At 39.6% G+C, this 20,447-nt stretch overlaps 1 protein-coding gene across 12 annotated transcripts in view; it reads left to right on the plus strand.

Annotated features, from left to right (window-relative positions):
* Nucleotides 1-20,447, plus strand: part of Ebf1 (EBF transcription factor 1) — a 405,540-nt gene that overhangs the window by 252,570 nt on the left and 132,523 nt on the right. For all 12 annotated transcript variants that reach the window (XM_021240444.2, XM_087194903.1, XM_021240448.2 and 9 more), the window contains one exon: nucleotides 6,585-6,666. In XM_021240444.2, coding sequence (XP_021096103.1) covers nucleotides 6,585-6,666 — 82 coding nt within the window. The remainder of the gene's footprint in view (nucleotides 1-6,584; nucleotides 6,667-20,447) is intronic.

Raw genomic sequence — 20,447 nt, forward strand, 5'->3', positions numbered from 1 at the left:
GTGACAGCACAGTTTATGGAAATGACTACTCCAAAGAGGTCCTGTTAACCACAAGGCATTTCCCTCCATACCATCCACTCTGTATGTGGGAGCATCTTGAACTTTACACAGAAGAGACCCCAGAGTTGTTTCCCCACAGCTGCTTCCTGCATTGGACCAGAGTGCATCTTCATGTCCTGAATATCTTTGGGAAAGATCATCTGCCACGTAGCCATCTGTGGGAATACATCAAGGGAACTTTGGGAGAATTTTAGATTGCAAATGGGGGTTTTATGCCTTGGTTTAGGTGTGCCTTGATGCTTTTCCTTGCCAGCATGGACATTATGAGAACAGCTGCAAACATCCAAACGTGATTTTTCGGAATTTGGTTCGGAGGAGGTAAAAACTCAACCTGCTCAGTGCAGATCCATCACAGTGCTCTGCATAATAATTAATGACACACAAGCTGGTATCTAATGGGCAGTTTTACTGTGCATACCCTTCAGTTCTGACGAGCTCGAGTCCTCCATGATTTAAGCCCGTAGCTCTTGCCTTTTTGCATTTTAGCTTTTGGGTAAAGCTGCTGTACTCATTATTGCCTTTCTTTGGTTGCTGTCTTTTTCGTTGTTGTTGTTGTTTTGTTTTTCTTTCTGTAGGTCATCCAGTGAAACTTGTAGTTCTCACTACATAGGGTACATAGGGTATTCTTTCCTTAATCTTGACAGTCACAGAGAGAATAATACTTTTCATAGCTGAAATTCTTAACATCTCTTGGTGCTAGACAGTGGGCAGTTGTCAGGGATAAATCATGATGAAGAGAATTACAGCTTCCTCAGTGCCAGAAACTATTCAATAGTCCACATATGTTATCTCATTTCATTATCATTAACTTTCTAAAGTCAGTTTGGTTATTTCCCCCACTTTAAAGATGAGAAAACTGAGGCACAGAGAGGTTAAATAATTTGTCTAAAGTCAAACAGTTAATTAAACAATAAAGCTAAGATTATGATGAAAGCTGCTCTGCAGTCCTGAGAGAGAGGTACCATTATTTTATTGAGGCCATTGAAGTTCAGGGAGTTGTTGAAAATTACCCAAGTTTGTCTTGTCTCCAACCCTAGGTCTCTTTTCCAGGATATTCCAGTGCTGTCTTTATCACAGAATGCTCCCATTTCTATCCCTTCAGGGGGCCCTAGATTCTGTTTATTCAAACTAGTATGTATTAATATCCAGTGGTTCCAGAGTTTGTGCCATGCGCTGTGTAGATAGAGACAGCTTTTCTATTGCTATTTTAAAACCTCATATAGATAACTCTGATCCTGTTGGTTAATTCAATTACTTTTCCTTTTGGAGGAGTCCAGAGTTACTTTTTGCTCTCCAGTACTGTGCCAGTCACTTAGAAGCTTGCATACAGTAGTTAGGCTAGGTACTGAATATCTGCTGGCTGGTAAAACTGCCATACAAATGCACCACTGGATAAACAGTTTTGTTGTACAGTATGTGTGTCTGATTCGGTTAGTTCAATGATGGGTTAATGTCTTACATCAGCCAGGTTGATGAACCTAAACTCAACTTCAATAGGATGGCACTTTTGGTTTTATGACTGTCACTTTCCTTAATTGAAGCAGTAGACTAAAAAGTTCAAGAGCTGAAGTGTTGAACTCTGACTTGATTGGCTTTTGAGAAACTAGCCTCACATTGGAAAAATTATACAACTAAACGCCAGAGCAAGTGGATTATAGCTCTACCTCTCATAACATTTATTAACTATGTGAACATTTTCATATCTCCAGATCTCTCATTTTTCTTACATAAAATGCAATGGTTAGATTAAGTGGCTAAGGTCACTTTTAAACTCCTACAATTCATGGAGATCTTATACCATGACTAGTCCTATTGGTAACCTAGGAGATTAGTTTTTGACTGTTAGTAAATCCCTTCATTTTGTTGAGTCTTTGAGGTCTTGCCTTTCAAATAGATCTGATAATTCCTGCCATGCCTAATTTATAGGACTTCTATGAGGATTCAATGAGATATTAGGGATTTAAGTGCTTTGAATAATAACACATTGCATGAACACAGATATTATTCATATTGAAAGTTAACAGAAAGGTGTTGAGTTTCTCACCACCTACCCCAGAATCTCTTAAAAAAAGAGTTAAAAGGGAATTTAGTCCCAGTTGGGCTGTGTCCTGGAGTTTATGGAACTCCTTGGAACTCTTCAGGGTCAATAGAAGCTTTGTCCACTTGTGGGTCAGTTTCCCACAGAAGGGGTAAAGATGGCCACACTCTGTCTCCTGACAACACTTTATCAAACACAACCGCCACACAAAATACAGCAATTCCTTAGACAAAAGTGAGGTTTTGAGTTACAATAACCTCTACTTTGTTAAAAGCCCCTTCGGAACCTGAGATCTTTTCTGTAGTCATGCAGACATGCAAGGTGTGGGTTTACAAATGCCTTATACATTTAGGCTCACAAATCATCCCCCAAATTTGTGTGCTATGTATAACTCTGCCTCTTAGTGAGGATATTTTTAACTCCTACTAACTCTACACAGTTCCTTTAAGGAAGTGTGATCCGAAGGGGTCAGACACTTGGCTTCTACTTAGAGGAAAACTTTGAGAGAATTCCTAGGCTCTCCCTGGGGTAGGCTTGGCTTTCCCCAAAAGAATTGGCTTTCAGAGTGTTTGCCACATAAGGGCTTGTGCGAGGCCCCAGGCACCAGTTGACGGCTGTGTCTTGCTCACGACAGATGGTCAAGACTTCAATTTCAGCAAGTGATCCGCTGCTGAAGGGGTGGGCAGGGGAGTCTGCCAGCAGACCAAGTGGCAGGGCGGCTTAGGGTAACGGGGATCTGGTGTGTGCCCAGCATAGCTTTTGTGCTAACGATGGGCTGCTGACAGGTGCCTTGCCCCTGCTCATCTCCGAGGCAGAAGATCCCCTGCTCCCTTGATTCTGTTTCTGTCTGGCAGAGCTAGTGTCCTGTTTGCCTGTCTTTTAAAATCCATTTTGGCACCAGATGGACCCCCTCATGGTTGCTAGCAGTTGTCTGACTTGAAGATGCCAGAGGGTGTGCTGACAGGTCCTTCTAATGCAACCTGAATCCGGCTGTAGGGTCTGGGCTCAAAAGGCTTAAACACACACAGGTGGCAAATATTATCAACTCCGGGGAAGCTGGGGTGGGGGGCGCTCACTAGAGGGGAAGTGGTAGTGTGATCCCTCACCATAACGTTCACATTGCTGTTGTGGAAATAAGCATGTTAATCATACCTCTTCGTAGTATCATTACTCTTATGTACTCTGTTAGTACAATTGCTATTATAGTACAATTGCTATCAATGGTACAATTAGTATTAATATCATACGGCACTGCTTCTATTTTTACTAATAACATTGGTAGCATGATGTTTAAGAGCACAGCCTCTGGAGCTGCCCTGCCTGAATTTGAATTCTAGATTTGTGTTTACTCACCTTTGGGCAAGTTACAGTATTAACTTCTCTGACTCTATATTCTCATCTGCAAAATAGGACTGATGGAAAAGAGTATTTATTAGGACTGATGGAAAATAGTATTTATAAGGACTTAATGGAAAGACGTGCTTGAAATTCTTAGTGCTGTACTGAGCACATGGTAAGCACCTAATCTGTAGAGCCCATTATCATGCCCACCATCACCATGCTTGTCCTGTGTTTGGTACTGTACATTATCTCGTTCATTTTCACCATTGTCTTTTAAGGTGGACATTCTTATTATACTCACTTTATAGATAAGAAAAGTCAGGGTTCAGCTCCATATGCAAAATCACACTGGTAGCATCCGGCAGAGTCAGGTTATGAATTCTGTTCTGAGTGTTTCTAAATGTGGTGGCTTCTCCACCATACCCCATCAACTCATGTTGTCCATTTAGTAGTGATCAGTCCTGTCTGGGACCTGAGTGCCTTTCAGATATGCCCTTTTAACCAGCTCTACTTGAAAGAAGCAACTAGCTTTCATATTTCAGCTATCTTTGGGTACAGAATTGAGCCCAGCTATATGGGGGGGGGGTCACTACTGGCAGTTCTGCCACAGCAGATAGTTTCTAGAAGCTATGTGTGACCAGTAGCATCCTTTCCTCAGAGCTCAGAGGAATGGGGAAATGCAAAGGCATTAGGGTCTGACCATACCCTCAATCTTTCCTTTCTGGGGCCTGCCCTACCTAAGTTAGTGGCTGTTAGTTGGCCTGTGCAGTGTCAGTGTGGCTCCTGGCTCTGGGGAAGGGGCCCAAAGCTGGGCTTCATTCAGCAGCATCCTATGAATCATTTAGCTTGGATAAAAAGTTGATAGCTTTATTCTCTGTGGAGAGAACCCAGAAGTGGAGGTCAATGCTTATCCAGAATCCTTTCATTGATGGGTTGTTTAAGGTTTCCTAATGTTGAGCCATTCTAGTAAGATGTTTCCATTTTACAATCATATTTTTTTGGTTGAAAAAGTCATTTTTTTCCTTTGAAGAGCTACTCTCATTGTGGCAGATTCTAAGGGATCAGGCAGGAGAGAAGTTGTTCTGGGACTTTTCTCATATTAGTATTCAGAAATATTTGGTGTATTTTGTGTAATGTTCTTATAGGGCACCAAAGTCGTTGACTTTGTGCTCAGAGTAAAATTCAGATGGAGGCATCATGGAGTGAGGGGTTTTCTTAGTTACTTTTCTCATTGCTAAGACAAAATACCTGACTCCCAAAGAAAAAGTAGGAAAGGTTTATTTGACTTACAGTTTGTAGAGGTTTCAGTTCATTGTTGACGGGTCCCAAGGCAAGGTGGCATGGCAGAGGGGCATCGCAGAGGAGAAACAGCTCATGGTAGGCAGAAGGCAGCAAAGTGGTAAGGTAGTAAGCAGCATGCAACAAGCAATGACAGCAGCCTTCATTGTGTCCCTTATATTCTATCCAGGCTACCCACCTTTAGGGCAGGTAGTACTTACACCTGGGGTGGGATACCCTTAATCCTAGCATCACAACATGCATCAATATCAGAATCACATACTTAATCCCAGCATCACATACTCTAGATCCAGCCATCCCTAAAAAGCTCCACCTATGACCCTATGACTGCATAAGGCATTGGGGAGACATCTAGACACAAGCCATAATAGAGTTCTTCACATATTATTGAATTGAATGAGAATTTTACTCCAGTATAGACCTGAAGGGGGGGGGGATCAAGCTGAAGAAAAGATAATTTCTACAAAAAATTTAATTGACTAACATTTTAATGCATTCTGATATTATTGGAAAAATATTTAGGCTAGAAATCCATAGGTACATTAGGCCTAAACATAAAAGAAATCACAGAACTTATACAGCCTTAAAAATAACTTTTTTAGGGCCAGGGATTTAGCTCAGTGGCACCATGCCTGCCTCGCAAGTGCAAGGTCCTTTTGATCTCTGGTACCCAAAAAAAAAAAATCATTAAAAAAAATGGTCAAACATTCGATCCCTGGTAGCAAAAAAGGAAAAAAAAAATTGCCAAAGAGAAAATAGTTGGAGGGGTTTAAATGTAGGTAGCTAACATGAATGCCTTAACATGAATACCTTAATCTTTTCCCCCATATTAGAGATTGAATCCAGAGCCCTTACTATGGGCTATATCCTCAGCCTCCTCTTTTTGTGTTTTTTATTTTGAGACAAGGTCTTGCCAAGTTCTGAAGTTGCCTGGGCTAAGCTCAAATTTCTGATCTCCCTGCCTCAGTCTCCCAAAAGGCTGGAATTATAGGCATGTGCCACCACCCTTGGCTACATGATACCTTAAATACTTGCCATCTTTCTACAATGGACCTTGACAAATACAATAGTTACATAAATAATAAGTCAGAAAGTTATAAGGTATCATCGATAGCAAGATATTTTTGAGTTAAAGTAGCCACTATTGATACCTATACTAGTGCAGCTAGGATTTTTCTTGTGAAACTGGAAACTTTGGTCACTTTAGCAAATAAAACGCATGGATCTCATTATAGAACCAATTTAGAAACCATGGTACTGTGAGGCAGATTCTTATTCCATCACAAATAGTTTTTATCTACAGCAGGAAATCTAATAAAAACATCTAGAAAATATTTGAGCAATCAAAGAGATTTAGTTAACTTGTGAATCCTACTTACTTCTCCTGAGTACTACTAATTAGAACATTTTGTTTGGAGATGCTAAGATTTCAAAAAAAGTGTTCATGGGGTCTTTATTTTCATCAAGCATGTATTTTGCCATTCATCACCTGTGAATTTGTAGGGCTGAAGTTACATGTTGTGTTTAGGGACCCTGAGGATTCTTAAAGAATTAGAGACAATTGGAACCTATCTTAAACTATGATGGAGATCTTCCTTCTCCTTGAGGGCTTACATTTTAGCGAGATCTATTGGCAGTACCAAGAACATTTTTTTCATAAAGAAGGTCCAGCTTGGATGCAAAACATAGACTAGTACCTCAAACAAAATACCTGATCTAAAATCATTGCGAATATTTCAGCAAATGCATAAAGAGAACAGAACACACAACTCAGAAATAACTTCCTGATTTGTTGCCTCCTGCATGAGAACTGAAATGTTAACAGTGATAATTTGTTTCTTGACAGGTTCTTCTTGAAGTTTTTCCTCAAATGCAACCAAAATTGCCTAAAGAATGCAGGAAACCCACGTGACATGCGGAGATTCCAGGTGGGTCAGTCTGATCTTTCTTAAATCTTAACAATGACATGTGTATCAGGAGAAGGTGTAAAGCTTTAGGCAGAAGAAGAGGTGGGGTGCAGGTGTTTCCCCAGAGGTGAAGAGCAGGTGAGGCACTTGCTCCCTTGGGCATCTGCTATCTAGGAGTTTTTTGTTTTTATTCAACAGGAATTGGCCCTGAACCACCTGTGTTCTCTGGTGCAGACATAAATGTCCTTGGAGTCCAGTTGTGTCTACCTGAATGGACTCACATGCAGAAACACCCAGTTTAGTAAAGTACATAAAATGATGAATTCTTTCCTAAAAGTTTCATAACCAGAAAACTAATACATAAGAGGAAAACTGTTAAAATTAAAAAAAAAAAAACATGGCCCCTTCTCTTTCTTTCTGCTCTCCTCTTGCAATCTTGGAAACTGGTAGTAGTAACAATTGACTATTCTAAAAGGACTTCCTAAGAATAGAGCCTGTCTAAAGTGGTGTGGGTGATCCTCAGTTCTCTTTCAGAAATGTTCTTACACAGCATCTAGAAATGTTCTCAGGCCTGCCACCAGTTACAGCGCAAGTGGTGTGTTAGCATCACAGAATTACACCTTAACAAAAGGTCAAAGACCCAAAACGAATGTGCTAATGTCTAACACACAAAATGTGTGTGGGTTTTAGGAAAGGTTGCTGCATTCTAGACACTGTACCTCTCTAACTTAAGGTGCTGAGAACCCCCTGTGGATCTTATTAAAATACTGGTTGAGGTCTGTGGTAGGATTGAAATTTCTAACAAGCTCCCAAGTGATGGCAAAGCCATGGGCCACATTTTGAGTAGCAAAGTTATAGACCCTTGCATTGCTCTCCATCTAATTTTATGGCTAACTTATTTGCATGATCAATGTTAGTTTCCCCATCAGAGTAATGACCCATAGATGTATGCTTGTACAGTCCATCAGAGCAATAGCGTGGTGCTTAAAGTATGCTCTTATGTCTATTTAATCAGCTTTAAGTGCAGATCGCAGTGTATGATCTCTGAGAGGCTTTTGAAAAAATTTAGCTGCACATAGTCTCCCAAGTGATATTTTAAAAAGAGGTGAGACTTGCTAGCTTTATTAAAGAACAAATTCAATGGGGAAAAGACCTTGTCTCTTGAGTTTCTGAGGTATTTTTGGAAAAATCATCTTGGCCTTCCTACCTTTTATCTTAACAGAAATAAGCAGGGAGAACGCAGAGATTTCTAGTTTTTAAGAATATGTTTCTGCTGGCCAGCTCCCGATCCCAACTTTGTAAACATAAGTGCCCTCACCCCCGACCCCCAGGACTTTGTTGTGAGCAGGAGTCAGCTTTGCAATTAAGCTGGTAAAGCCACATATGCAATGCTACAAAGTCTGTGTTGCTAAGTGTCTTGCAACACGAGTTGGGTTTTGGTATACACTGTTTTATGGTTTGCTTTGGCCTCAAGATGAGCCATATTTCTCTTTTGGCCAAGTTTGGGTTAGGAGTTAAGCACATCCAGGCATGAAACAATTTATACCTAGTAAATATGTCTAATGACTCACGAATACCAGGATCAGCTTTGCTGTGCCTCTCAGAGCAGTAGAATTGAGATGGACTTTGGTGGCAGTGAGAACCGAAATGAGCGTTTGTGTAGAATTCTTTGAGCCTTCGTAAGATGTTTGGAAGTCTTGGGTTGTAGGAATATAGTTCTTATACAAGATGAGAAGTCAATTCAATCTATTCTTTATTAGAGTGTCTAGAAAGTTTTAATTTTGCACATAAAATATTATTCTTTTCTTAGAAGGTCTACTAAAATAAGGAGACACAAGTTGTATTTATGAAAAGTCAGCTAATCTTTTAGGGCCTTAATTTCTTCTACTTTAAAATGACGGTACAGTGGTACCTGGGTTCATGAACTTAATTCTTTCCAGAATTAATGATTTCCAGAATTGTGGAAAGAATTAAGTTCGTGAACTGAGGTACTGCTGTAGAATGATGATTTTGTTTATTTCATTACATGTAAAAGATAAGCATTTTGAACCTGACTATAGAAGTAATTTGTAAAAGATAAAATATAAATGAAATCCTTTGGAGAGAAATCCTTGTGGTAAACTGAAGATAGATCATTAATTCAGACTAGGGTTTCTCAACATTTCTCATGAAATGTCATTGATATTTCAGACTGAACGATCTGGGCTCTTTTGGGAGGAAGTTGTTCTGTGCATTGTAGGATGTCTAGTAGTGTCACTGGTGTCTACCCACTAGATAGCAGTAGAGAACAGCCCCCTCCCCTGCCATGACAACTCAAAATGTACATTGCTAAATATCTCCTCATGGAGAAGAGAGACAAAACTGCCTCTGATTGAGAACCTCTGGTTCTGTATTATACCTGGTGACCTCTTACCAATCTTCCTGGTGACAGTGTTAGTATCCCCAGAGTGGAACCTTTGATTAGTATGAGGACTGCCCACCCCAAGGTACAGAATGACCGTCACACTGGTATGATTTATCTGAACCCTGACAATGCCTGCGATTCTCAACAATTCTAAAAATGTTCTCAGTAGGGACAGCTACTTTGGCTACCACAGAGTCAGTTTTTGAGTTGAAGAAGAGGTACATCTCTATGAGGGATGACAAACTCTTTACTGGACCTCAAGTTCAACCTGCCTTCTAGCCATCACACCCTTGCTGCCTCCAGGTGAAGATTGATTAACCCTGTGGCAAGATGAACACTCATTTGATATTGTATTTTTGCACATTCACACATTTCTTTCATTGTAGTTTTTATGCAGTTATCACTTGGTCTTGTCTGAGTAGGCACATGGGCATTTGTGCAACCAGAAGTGGATGAATTGATTTGAGAAATTGAAGCAAACCTCAAGTATCTCTTACCAAGTCTTTTAATTTTTTTTCTAGCCTTTTTCTTTCATGACTATTTAGTGCCATCTTCCGCTGCATCATTTCATGCTGCTGGCCATTCCACCCTTCTGGAATCCCTTTTTTTTCCCCTGTGGATTTTATGATCCCATTCACTCATTCTCGCCTCCCCCCACTCTGGATGCAACTGTCTGTCACCCTGTGAAGGTTGGCGTTTTCCACCTTTCCTTCAGACATTTAAGACCTCTTCTCACTTCCAGGCTCTCCTGAGTATCTTCTCTGCTCCTAGCATCATTGTGCCACCACTGAAGATTCTGGAGTGTGGGTCTCCAAGACCTGTGGTTAGGTTCAGGTCTAGCTGTCCAAGTGCCTGCTGTACAACTCCAGAAAGTTCATCTCAGAAGCCCCGAACAGAATTCATTGGCATTCTCACTTTTTTTCCTCCACATTAAGCTGGAATTTCCTTCTCTGATCCCTGGTTCACTGCATTGGTTCATTTCTAATTTCATTAAACATGGGGTAGATGATTGTTTATATCAGTGTCTACATTCAATGTGTTCCATATTTGTGTGTGCAAATACACACGTGTTATGTGTACCCAAGGATATTGATGATGATGGTACAGCTAACATTTACTGGGTAATGACTTTGTGAGAGGCATTATGAGAACTGTTTGAAATGAATTGCATTTATCCTCACAGTATCCCTCTTAGAAACATGCTAATATGGATCATTCCCATTTTATACATGAGGAAACAGGCTTACTGCAGTTAAGTCATATGCTCAGAGTCACACATCTATTAGGTGGTGAGGGCATGATTTAACCCAAGCAGTCTGATTCAGATATTATCTAACACTTCAGAACAATAAAGAAATTGTCCAGAGTCTGTGGGCAGGTACATAGGGAAGCAATAGGAAGAGCTCTTAACACCTGAGAGTCATAGAGACTACTTTAGAAAAAGCTCTGGAGTCCCCGGAAAGCCCAAGAGGGGTTTTCCAAAAGGCACTCACCCTAAGATAGGCCCAAGATGCCATCTACCTGAAGAACAGTGACACACCACCAAAGTTCATCAAGTAGGGTGGGGTTATATGGAAGGGAACTGGCCTGAGCACTGTTCCAGAACAGAGCCCCCGAGCGGGCAGTTTGCAGGTTAGGAACTTTGGATAAAGGAGCTCTCCCTCAGCAGCCAGCCCAGGCTTCACTTCAGCCAGAGAGGTTTGGGAAGTTCTTCAGGGCAAGAAATCCCATTTCCTTACACAGGGTGGGAATGAACAGCCCTCAGACACCTCAGAGGATCCCGTTAGGAAATCATACTGAGCTGAACATAGGGGTGCACTCCTGTCATCCCACCACTCTGGAAGGCTGAGGCAGGAAAATCACACATTTGAGCCTGGTCTGGGCAACTTAGCGATTTGGTGAAACTCTGTTTCAAAATAAAATAAATCAATGAATAGAGAGGTCTGGGAATGTAGCTCAATGCCAAGACCCTGGATTCAGTCTCTAGAACTGGAAAAAAAAATCATACTGAGGTTCCTAGGTCTTAGAACTGATGCAAGACTGAGAGAAAGTTTTCCCCAAAGCTTCCCTGTGTGTCATAGTGACATTGACTGACGATGTCTTATGAAAAAGGTATATGTTTCCATGATTTTCCTCATAACATATGAACTGAGAAGCTGGTCTCAAACATTTTTATGTCTCCCTCGACTCTGAGGGGGAATGAAACAGTATCTTTTTTGGCATGAAAAACCTCGGGTCTACTCTTAACCTATCAAACCCGAGTCCTGAGACGTCTGACGGGAAACACCCTCCGCTGCCTATTAAGCGGCTCTCTCTAGCTGTCACTGTCACCGCGCGTCTGTCCCATCCCATTCTGTATGCTTTCCAGGCCAGCCTGATCTTCACACAGCAGTGGCAGAGCGTGTCTCTTCTGAACAGCAATCAGGGGCCTGTGTAGGTGACTGAGAAGGACATAAGAAAGGTTGTTGATCCCCTGACATGTAAAGACATTCTGTCAAGCAAACTCAGCCTCACAGCAGCTGGGTTTCTGGTATGTAAACAGAGACTGCTTAATTACACAGGTCATGTCAATTAGTGTGACCTGACTGTTTTCAAGAAATTAATCACTTTCCGCAGAGCTGGCTGCGTTCGTACTTTAAGGCAGTATAGCATAAACCTTGTAGAAAATCTGGTACAATCTCTTTAAAAAAATTCATAATGAATGTTTTCTTCTGAAATCCCTAGGCTGTGGTTAGAGCAACAAACTTGCTCAAATACAACAGTGGATATAGCCTTCATTCAGGTCTGGAGGGGGTGGGGAAAGACGGAGGAAGGGGGAGGGAGGAATTGGGGATGAAAGAGCCCATGACACAGGCAGAAATTAAATGTGTCTAAATGAGCCCATTTCTTCATCTTGACACTAAAAAGATGCTAATGTCAAAGGACTGTGCTAAAACCTTGTCACAGTCTGGTTTTTAACTGACAGGAACCAGACAATTTAAGGCTGAGATTTAAATCCTTATCTATAGCTTTCCTTGTTGGGACTGGCAGAATGAAGGTACTGAGAAGAGGAACAAGAATTGGGTTCAAATTGTCACCATGATGCCGTGATACCGAGAGACTGGAATACCACATAAATTTCTACATTCATTTTCTTCTTTCAAAAACGTTTTTACATAAGCTTTAAATCTGTATCCACATATAAATACTAGATCTAGAGCATCAGCATATATGAATATAGGTGTAAGATATCTTCATTCGTCCACACATGCATTGCACCCAGTAGTATTTATTGAAGTGCTAGTTGATAAGTCTGTCGTGGTGAAGAAGAAAGAGACTTTGCCCTAATGAAACTTATATTTCAATTCAGGTCTGTTTTTTAGGATAACACTAACTGCTAGAGCCAATACAGCAAAAGATATACAATGGCTCTCATACAACAGACGGCTCTTTCTTGCCCACATAATGGTAGCTGGGAGTTTTTTCTGCCTTGATGAGAAGATCTTGTCTTTGAAGGGATTTTGGAACCTGGGGTCTTTTTGTTCCATGCCTCCTCCATCCTCTAGAATATTATCTGAATGCCTCAATTATCTGAATGAGGGGTGTACAAAGGGACACATGCATGACCTGAAATCCTTGGATTAGAAATAAGTCTTTGTCAAATCTGCTCATATCTCATTGGCTAGGCATCAGCCACATGGCCAACAATAGCCACAGAGAGGCCTGCCAGTAGTATCTAGTTGTGCAGCCCAAACAGAAGATTAAATGAGTGAATAAAGAATAATTTCCATTAGCCACCATAATGAAGATGTGTACAAATAATTACAAATAACTAGAAATTTTAATTATTGCTCTAAGGAAAATTAAACAAGATATTATGAAAGAAAAACAGTGTGGGGTGGGATGTAGGAAACTACTTTAAAGCTGGTGACCAGAGAGGGTGGCATTAAAGCTCAGAGCTACAGCTCAGAAGTACAATCATCCTCCATACCCACAGATCCACATCCATGGGTGCAATCATTGCAGATTTAAAATATTTGGGAAAAAATTGTATCTGTACTAAATATGGGTAGATTTTTTTTCTTATCATTATTTCCCAAGCATTGCAACATAACAATTATTCACATAGGGTTCACACTGCATTAGGTACCGTGAGTAATCCAGAGATTATCTGAAGAACATGGGACGATTCACAGGCTCTGTGCAGATAGAGTGCTGTTTTATACAGGGTGCTTGAGCATCCATCAGGAGGGCTTTCTGGAACCCGTTCCCCACAGACACCAAGGGACGACTGGGGTCATGCTGAGAAGGGTCAGAGGAAAGGTCTGAGCACAGAGAACAACAAACATAAGCTCGTGTTGAGCTAAGACGAAGAACAGTCTCTCTTGCTTAGTCATTTGCATAGGAGATATGGGAAACCATCAGGTTATTCTTCCCAGTTCCCACAAAAATATGCTTTCCTTTTAAGAATGATGACATGAGCTCTAACTTGAGAAGTTAATTTTAAAAAGTAAAGTCTAGAAATTGTGGAGGATTTGTATTTATTTAAGACACCATGGTAAAAGAAACAAACACCATGGTGTCCCCAGTCAGTATGTTCAGGGTGTGATTCTTAAAATATGTGCCCAGCCTCTGCAGTTGCAGTCTGCTTTTAAAGGCACTTACACAGAAAGAGAAATACTCTTTCTTCCATTTCTCCCCCACTCCCCTCCACCTCTATCTCGGATGTACTTATATTGTTTTGACAAACAGCACATCTTGCAATTAAATTCTTTACCAACAGAATGCCAGGAACCTGAGCTGCTTTCACTCTCCCCATACAGAATAGTTTCAAAATGTGCCATGCTGATTAGTTATACTGAAAGCAGCTCTAATGATAGTTTCAGAATACAGGATTAATTCACATTAACATGGTAAATACAAATGGTGAATTTTCAACCTGATATATTAAACCATTATGGCTGATTGGGCAAATATGTAACTTGGCCTGAGCCTTATGCTAAGTCTTGGCAGAAAATATGCATTCCTGAGAAGGGATCCTTATGAACAGGATTCTGTGAGTGGTAGCTGTGCACTTACAGGGAGTGAATTTCTACATTAAGTATAGTTGTCTTTGAAGAAAATGTAAAATACATTAAAAGATAGATGTAAAATATTTGGTTTGATCAGTAGTCACCAATGGGTGTTGGTTTGGTTGATGCTTATAGTCATTGGGATTTAACAACAAAATATTCTTATATTCATCCACTTTTTAAATTGTGCCTTACAGAGTTCTTATTACACTGTACTAAGTGTACTAAGTGTAAGTACTAAGTGTAACAAGTGTATACATCTTTTTCTATCACCCTGTCTCTTTTTCTACTTGGCTCCAATCAAGTATATTGGTCTTTCTTCTCTTCCTTCATTTTCTTTGAATACATGAAGTCATTTGTGCCTCAGAATCTTCGCATTTACTATTCCATCTCCCTGGGAAACTCTTCTGTCACATCCTTGAATGATTAGATACTCATTACTCTTATTTCAGCCAAACTGTCACCTCCTCGAAGGCATTTCTTAATCACTCCATCAAAACTAGCTCCTATCTAGGCATTTCCCTTCTTTTATTTTTTCTTAGACATTATTAAAGTCTAAAATTTGCTTTTATTGCTTACTTATTGATTGTCTGACCCCCTCTACATCCCCAGTAATAACTAAATTCCTGGTAGGGAAATGCTGTATCTGTCTTATTCATTGGCCCTTCTCCAGGACACAGAATAATGCCTGGCACATAGTAGGCTTCTAATTCAATCCTATAATTTGATTTATCTAAGGTTACAAACTGGTTGTGACAGAGTTTGGAGATGAACGTCAGGACTACCTGACCTGTAATCTGAGCTGCTGAGGAATGCCCTTAGCTTGCTCCTGTCTTCCCCGTGTCTGTCTGCCGTAGTACCCTCATTAGAGACAATTCTGTATGCCTAGTTGAAATGGGGACACATAAACAGAGGGCACCAGTGATAGTTACACAGTTTCAGTTAAACAGTTACACAGCAGTGACATCATCAAATGTGTCTTGATCCACTGTGGAGAGAGTGAGGTTTAGATCATTGATGAGCTTTTCAGGTTTAGCATGTGTCACCATTTGGGAGTCAGAAGCTAAGTCTACCTTTTCAAAGGCCTGAACTTGTTTAGCACAAATGTCTGAAGTGTCTGCTCTTGTCTTTCTGTTAAGAGATGGTTTCGCCTTGAATCTTTAATGTAGATTTAATTCAGCTAGCCACTCCCTTCCTCCAGCAGTTCCACACTGTTACGTTCTGTAGGTTCACGTGTCCCTCATAATTTTTAATGAGTTATTTGGGATCGTTCAACCAGATAGAAACTAGCAATCAGGCACATTTCTGAGAATATCTCATTTCATACCAGTCAAGGATATTTTAAAGGACAAAGTTAATGATGACCTAAATGCTTCAGACCATTTTTATGTAAATAATACTTAAACTGTAGTCAGCCATGCAGACACCATAGATTTGTTCTGGAAGGTACCAGCTGAATCCAGGCAGCCAATTTAAGCCTGTGCTGGGTACTACCGTGGCTGAGAAGTGGACTGAGGATCTGGAGGGTTCCTTTCAGGCTAGTCTCTGCTCCTAATTTGTCTTATGGCTTTGAGGATGTTTTAAAACATCGCAAGCCTTAGTTTTCTAAGCTGTAAAAGGAGGTGTTGCACAAATTTGCAGTGTCATAACTGCTGAGGTCTCCTTTTATCATTTTTTTTCTACAGATCTCATATGACGGCATATTTTTTCAATCTAGTTGCATTTTTGCAGTAAAAAAATCACTCTTTGCTTTAAAACTATTCTAAGCTATGTAAAACTGTCAGTTCCGAGCTTCTCATGTGCATGAGATAACCAGAATTTCCATATGGAGTAGATATAGTCCCAGACAAAGAAAAGTTATTGAATTCTTAATATAAGCCTTATTTTGGAGTATTTAGGATTTCCTTTCTGCAACTGTTGTCCCCTTTCCTATATTTGAAAGCTCTTAGAAACTGTAAGATTAGTTGATTTTGTGCCATTTGACAAGTCTGTAAAGAAGTGGTTCAGTAGACAAGTAGGGGAAAAATGCAGGCTGTAAGGGATTCAGGGTAGAAATCAATTCCTTAAAAAATATATGGACTTTTATTTTATAGAGAAGTTTTAGATTTATAGGAAAAAAATTGGTGGGAAGTCCATGAGAGTTACCCTCTGACTCCACAAGACTCCTCCTCACTTTCTTCTATTATTAATATCATGTGACACATTTGTTACAATTGGTATGTCAGTATTGATACATTATTGGTAACTAAAGTCCATATGTGTGTTATACATTCTATAGGTTTGGACAAATGCATGATGTTATGTATCCATTATTACAATACTACACAGAAGAGTTTCACTACCTTATGAATCTATTCACTCTTCCCTCCTCCCAAACTCCTGGCAGCCAGAGCTCTTTTACTGTCTCCATAGCTTTGTCTTTTGCAGAATGTCATTTAGCTGGAATCATATAGTGTACAGTCTCTTCAGATTGGCTTTTTTTCCCATTTAGTAATATGCATTTAAGATTCATCCATGCCTTTTTTGTGGCTTGACAGCTCATTTCTTTTTATCACTAAATGATATGCCATTGTATGGATTACCAGTTTGTTTGTCCATTCACCCTTTGAAGGGCATCTTGGTTGCGGATGCCTTATATTTAGCTGAATATTTCATTGTTGTAATTGTAGATTCACATGCAGTTGTAAGAAGTAATACGGAAACATCCACATATGCATTAATCAGTTGCCTTCACTAGTAATATAATTTTTTTCAAAATTGTACTACAATATTCAGGACACGATCCACTCAACTTATCAAATTTCCCTAAATGTACTCCTTGTGTGGGTATATTTTTTAATACTATATAATGTTATGGCAGGTATAGGTTTGTATATCTACCACCACAGTCAGAGTATTGTGCATTTCCATCGCCACAATGATCCTTCCCTCACACTTTCATAGCACTCATGCTTACCTATTTCCCATGTGCCCAAATTGTCTCCTCTTATCAGAACCCTGGTCAGATTGGATTAGGAACCGCCTCAATGGCATAGTTTTAAAGTAATCAAAGTCCTGTCTCAAAGTACAGCCACATTCTGAAGTACTGGGGCTAAGGGATTTACCTTTGAGTTTTTGTGGTGGGAACAGAGTTTAATCCATAACATGCAGCATGTAATCTCTTAGAATTGGCTTTTTTCACTCTACATATTTTTTTGAAGATTAAAACACATGTGTCAATAGTTTGTATTTTTAAATTGCTGAGTACCATTTCATGGAATGTTGCTCAGTGGCTATTTATTTCACATGCTTAAAGTTACTCCTTTTAAAGCCTTATTATCAAAGTCTCTGGATTAATGCAAAAATAAAATGAGCTGAACTCAGGGGTAAAGCAGCAATAGAACAAAGCAGCTTTACTACTAAGTTCCTTCTACCAAGTTTCCATGTGCAAGCATGGAAAACCAAGGTGTATAATTTTTAATAATTACTCAAAATTAACTTGCTGAAGTGGTTATTTTCTGGAGGGAGTTACTTACTGACAAAATATTATAAATTTAAAGTTTGAAAATACTTATGTAGTCTAATCTTTCCTCTGTTCTATGTCTGTTGGGGAAATGTGCAAAGTGCAGATTTCAAGTCTTTTGGTTGCTTTTGTTTAACCCTTCTTCCACATGGGCTGCTACTTGCTGTGATTGATTTAGCCACTTGTATTTTGGGGAAATATGCTCATGAGAGGGTATAGTCCTTGAATTCTAGATTTTATAGTCAGGACATACAATGCCTCCTGTGTCACATCAAGGGAAGAAGGACAGCCTACGAAATGACGGTGAGGAAAAAACTAATCAATACCAAAACTCCTCTAAAACCTGCCCTGATGTAAGCTACTGGGAAAAGCAGAATAAAATGACAAGATGTCTAATTTAAAGACTATTTTCAAAGCAGCGAAGATTCATTCAGTTTCAAGTCTAGAACTCATCAGCCTAAGGTGGAGAAATATCCTAGAAAGCAAAGTTACTCAAATCAGGGAGAACTGCATTTCAGAAGAGGGCTAAATTATATGGTATTGTGCTGTAAGGACAAAAGTCTTTAAAACTGGAAGATTTCATTGATTGCTGAGCATAGGAGAAATACTCTATTCTTTTTTTAAATAACAGTTTATGCTGGGTTCTTTAGAGGCAATGCTTCAGTTTATCATCACGGCACCTTCTTTTGAACTTTTTGTTTGACATCAATTACAAAATGACAACTACCACACTGCTTTTTATGAGCTCTTTGATATGGACCAAGAACCAAGCAGGCCACTTTGATGAACTCAGCCTCACAGTAATCTTAGGAATTAAGTGCCAATATTATTCCCATCTGAGAGTCAGGGACACTGGGACTGAGAAAGGTTTACCTGGCCAGAGTCACCTCAACTAAGAAATCTAGGGAGCCAGGAATCATTCATTTTTTTGTCGAATTCTTTCAAATTCTAAATAGAGGGGGTAGATAATAAAAATAATAACATTTAGGGATATCTAGGTCCAGGAAAGTATACAACAGAGCAGATTCTGAATTACCAATAGTAAGTCATGAGATTGAAAATACTAGTGTAAAATCTCAAAACTCTTCAGGTTGCCATAGATTTCTCTTCTGTTATTATAACCCCTCCCACCAAATGCCCTCACCTAGAGGGTGGGAGTCAGGTAAAAGGTACCATGGAATTTGCTGACTATTAATTAGCATGTTTCTGGATTACTATATTTAAAAACACAGTCCTCCTCCAGTAGAAAGTTGATTCTAAAAAGTACAGCAACAAAAGTGTATTATGTACACAATCCTAAACCTGTGTACTAGTCCAATATTTATTTCAGGAGATACAGCTTGAGATATAGTTTATCCTTATAAATAAATTGACACAAATTCTTTCAAAATCATTCCAGGGCCAGTAGAGCACTCTATAAGGAAAAACATGTTTTATTGGCCACCCACCACCTGTGGCTACTGAGCCTTTGAAATGTGGCTACTGAGACTAAGAAGTAGAATTTTAAATTTTACTTAGTTTAAATGTAAACAGCCACATGTTTGTACTGGATCGCTCAGTGCAAGTCTGGAAAGTAAAGGTTTAATTATAACAGACACTGTACAATTGCAAACATACCTGTTCTTCAGAGTTGCATCATCTCGTTCTTGGGACAGAGGAGTGAGAAGGGTGACAGAGAGGAAAGAGGTGGTTGAAGCCAAAAGCAAAATAGTTTTCTTTGTTCACGTGTCCCCAGTTCGAGCTGTGTTTTATTGACAGAATTTGGGAAGGCTGAAGATTTGGCAGGCCGTCTATCAGCACCTCATTAATCTGTGTTGAACTAGAAAGGTCCCCTTCCCTTCTACCATTGGTCTAATTTTAAAGGAATCTTCAGTATGCTTTTTATATCTCACAGATTTTTTTCTTTTAAATTGACAAATTGCTCTGTGAATTAATATGCACATTTTATTTAAATCTCTCTCGATCGTTTCAAATTGGAACGGGAGAAATTATTTTGGGGTAGTGAGGTTGTTCTATGAATTTTTGAGGGGCAACTGAGCCATCCATTTTCAAGAAACAATGGCACAGGATTCTCTGTATTATCTTTTCACCAGTTTTGATTGGCCTCACAAGTGATTCTGTTATGCATGTGGCCCTCCTCTCACTAAGCAAAGGAAAATACACATGGTATAGTTTTTCTCCCCTTAACCGTTTTTTGCACATTTTAATTCAATGTTAGGAATTAGATGACAGTGTTTTTCAAAGATACTATTTTAAACCATAAGTTTGTAGTGCTTGTATCTTACAGGTGCACGCTGAAATGTCATTGCTTTCTTTTCCTCCTAAAACAGACTTCTAGAGTAACCACTTTCTATTTCCTGACCCTGGAAACAGACACATTTGGGATTCCTTTTATAGTATCTTCTGCCAACGACTCCAGTGACCACTCAAATGTGGTCTTGTAGTAAATCAACATTTCTTTGAAAGACCTAGCTCTGTTACATAATTGTTACTGTCCTACAAGATCATCTCCCTGACAAAAAGGAAAGTGAGTTTTTGTTGCCCTAAATGATATTGACTCTGCCACTGCACTTAATGGTTTTGGAAAATAACAGACTACCTCCCCACTTCTTCCTCCTTTTAAATGAAGCTAAAGTTGATGGAGCGGACATAGCAGCCACAGGTTGTCAGAACCGGTTGGCCAATCATGAATAAGGAGGAGAACCACCTTGCAAACTACCACGTAAACCTTCCATATCTTCCCAAGAATGATTTGTTCTAGACGGAATTTTGGAGTTTACAATGACTAAAGAGAACACCCTTAGTTACTTACTATGCATTTTAATAAAACGGATTTAGAAAATTA

The sequence above is a fragment of the Heterocephalus glaber genome, unplaced genomic scaffold (assembly GCF_053883595.1).
Source record: "Heterocephalus glaber isolate CG9 unplaced genomic scaffold, H.glaber_assembly_v1.0 deba00001606, whole genome shotgun sequence".
NCBI classification, from domain to species: domain Eukaryota; kingdom Metazoa; phylum Chordata; class Mammalia; order Rodentia; family Bathyergidae; genus Heterocephalus; species Heterocephalus glaber.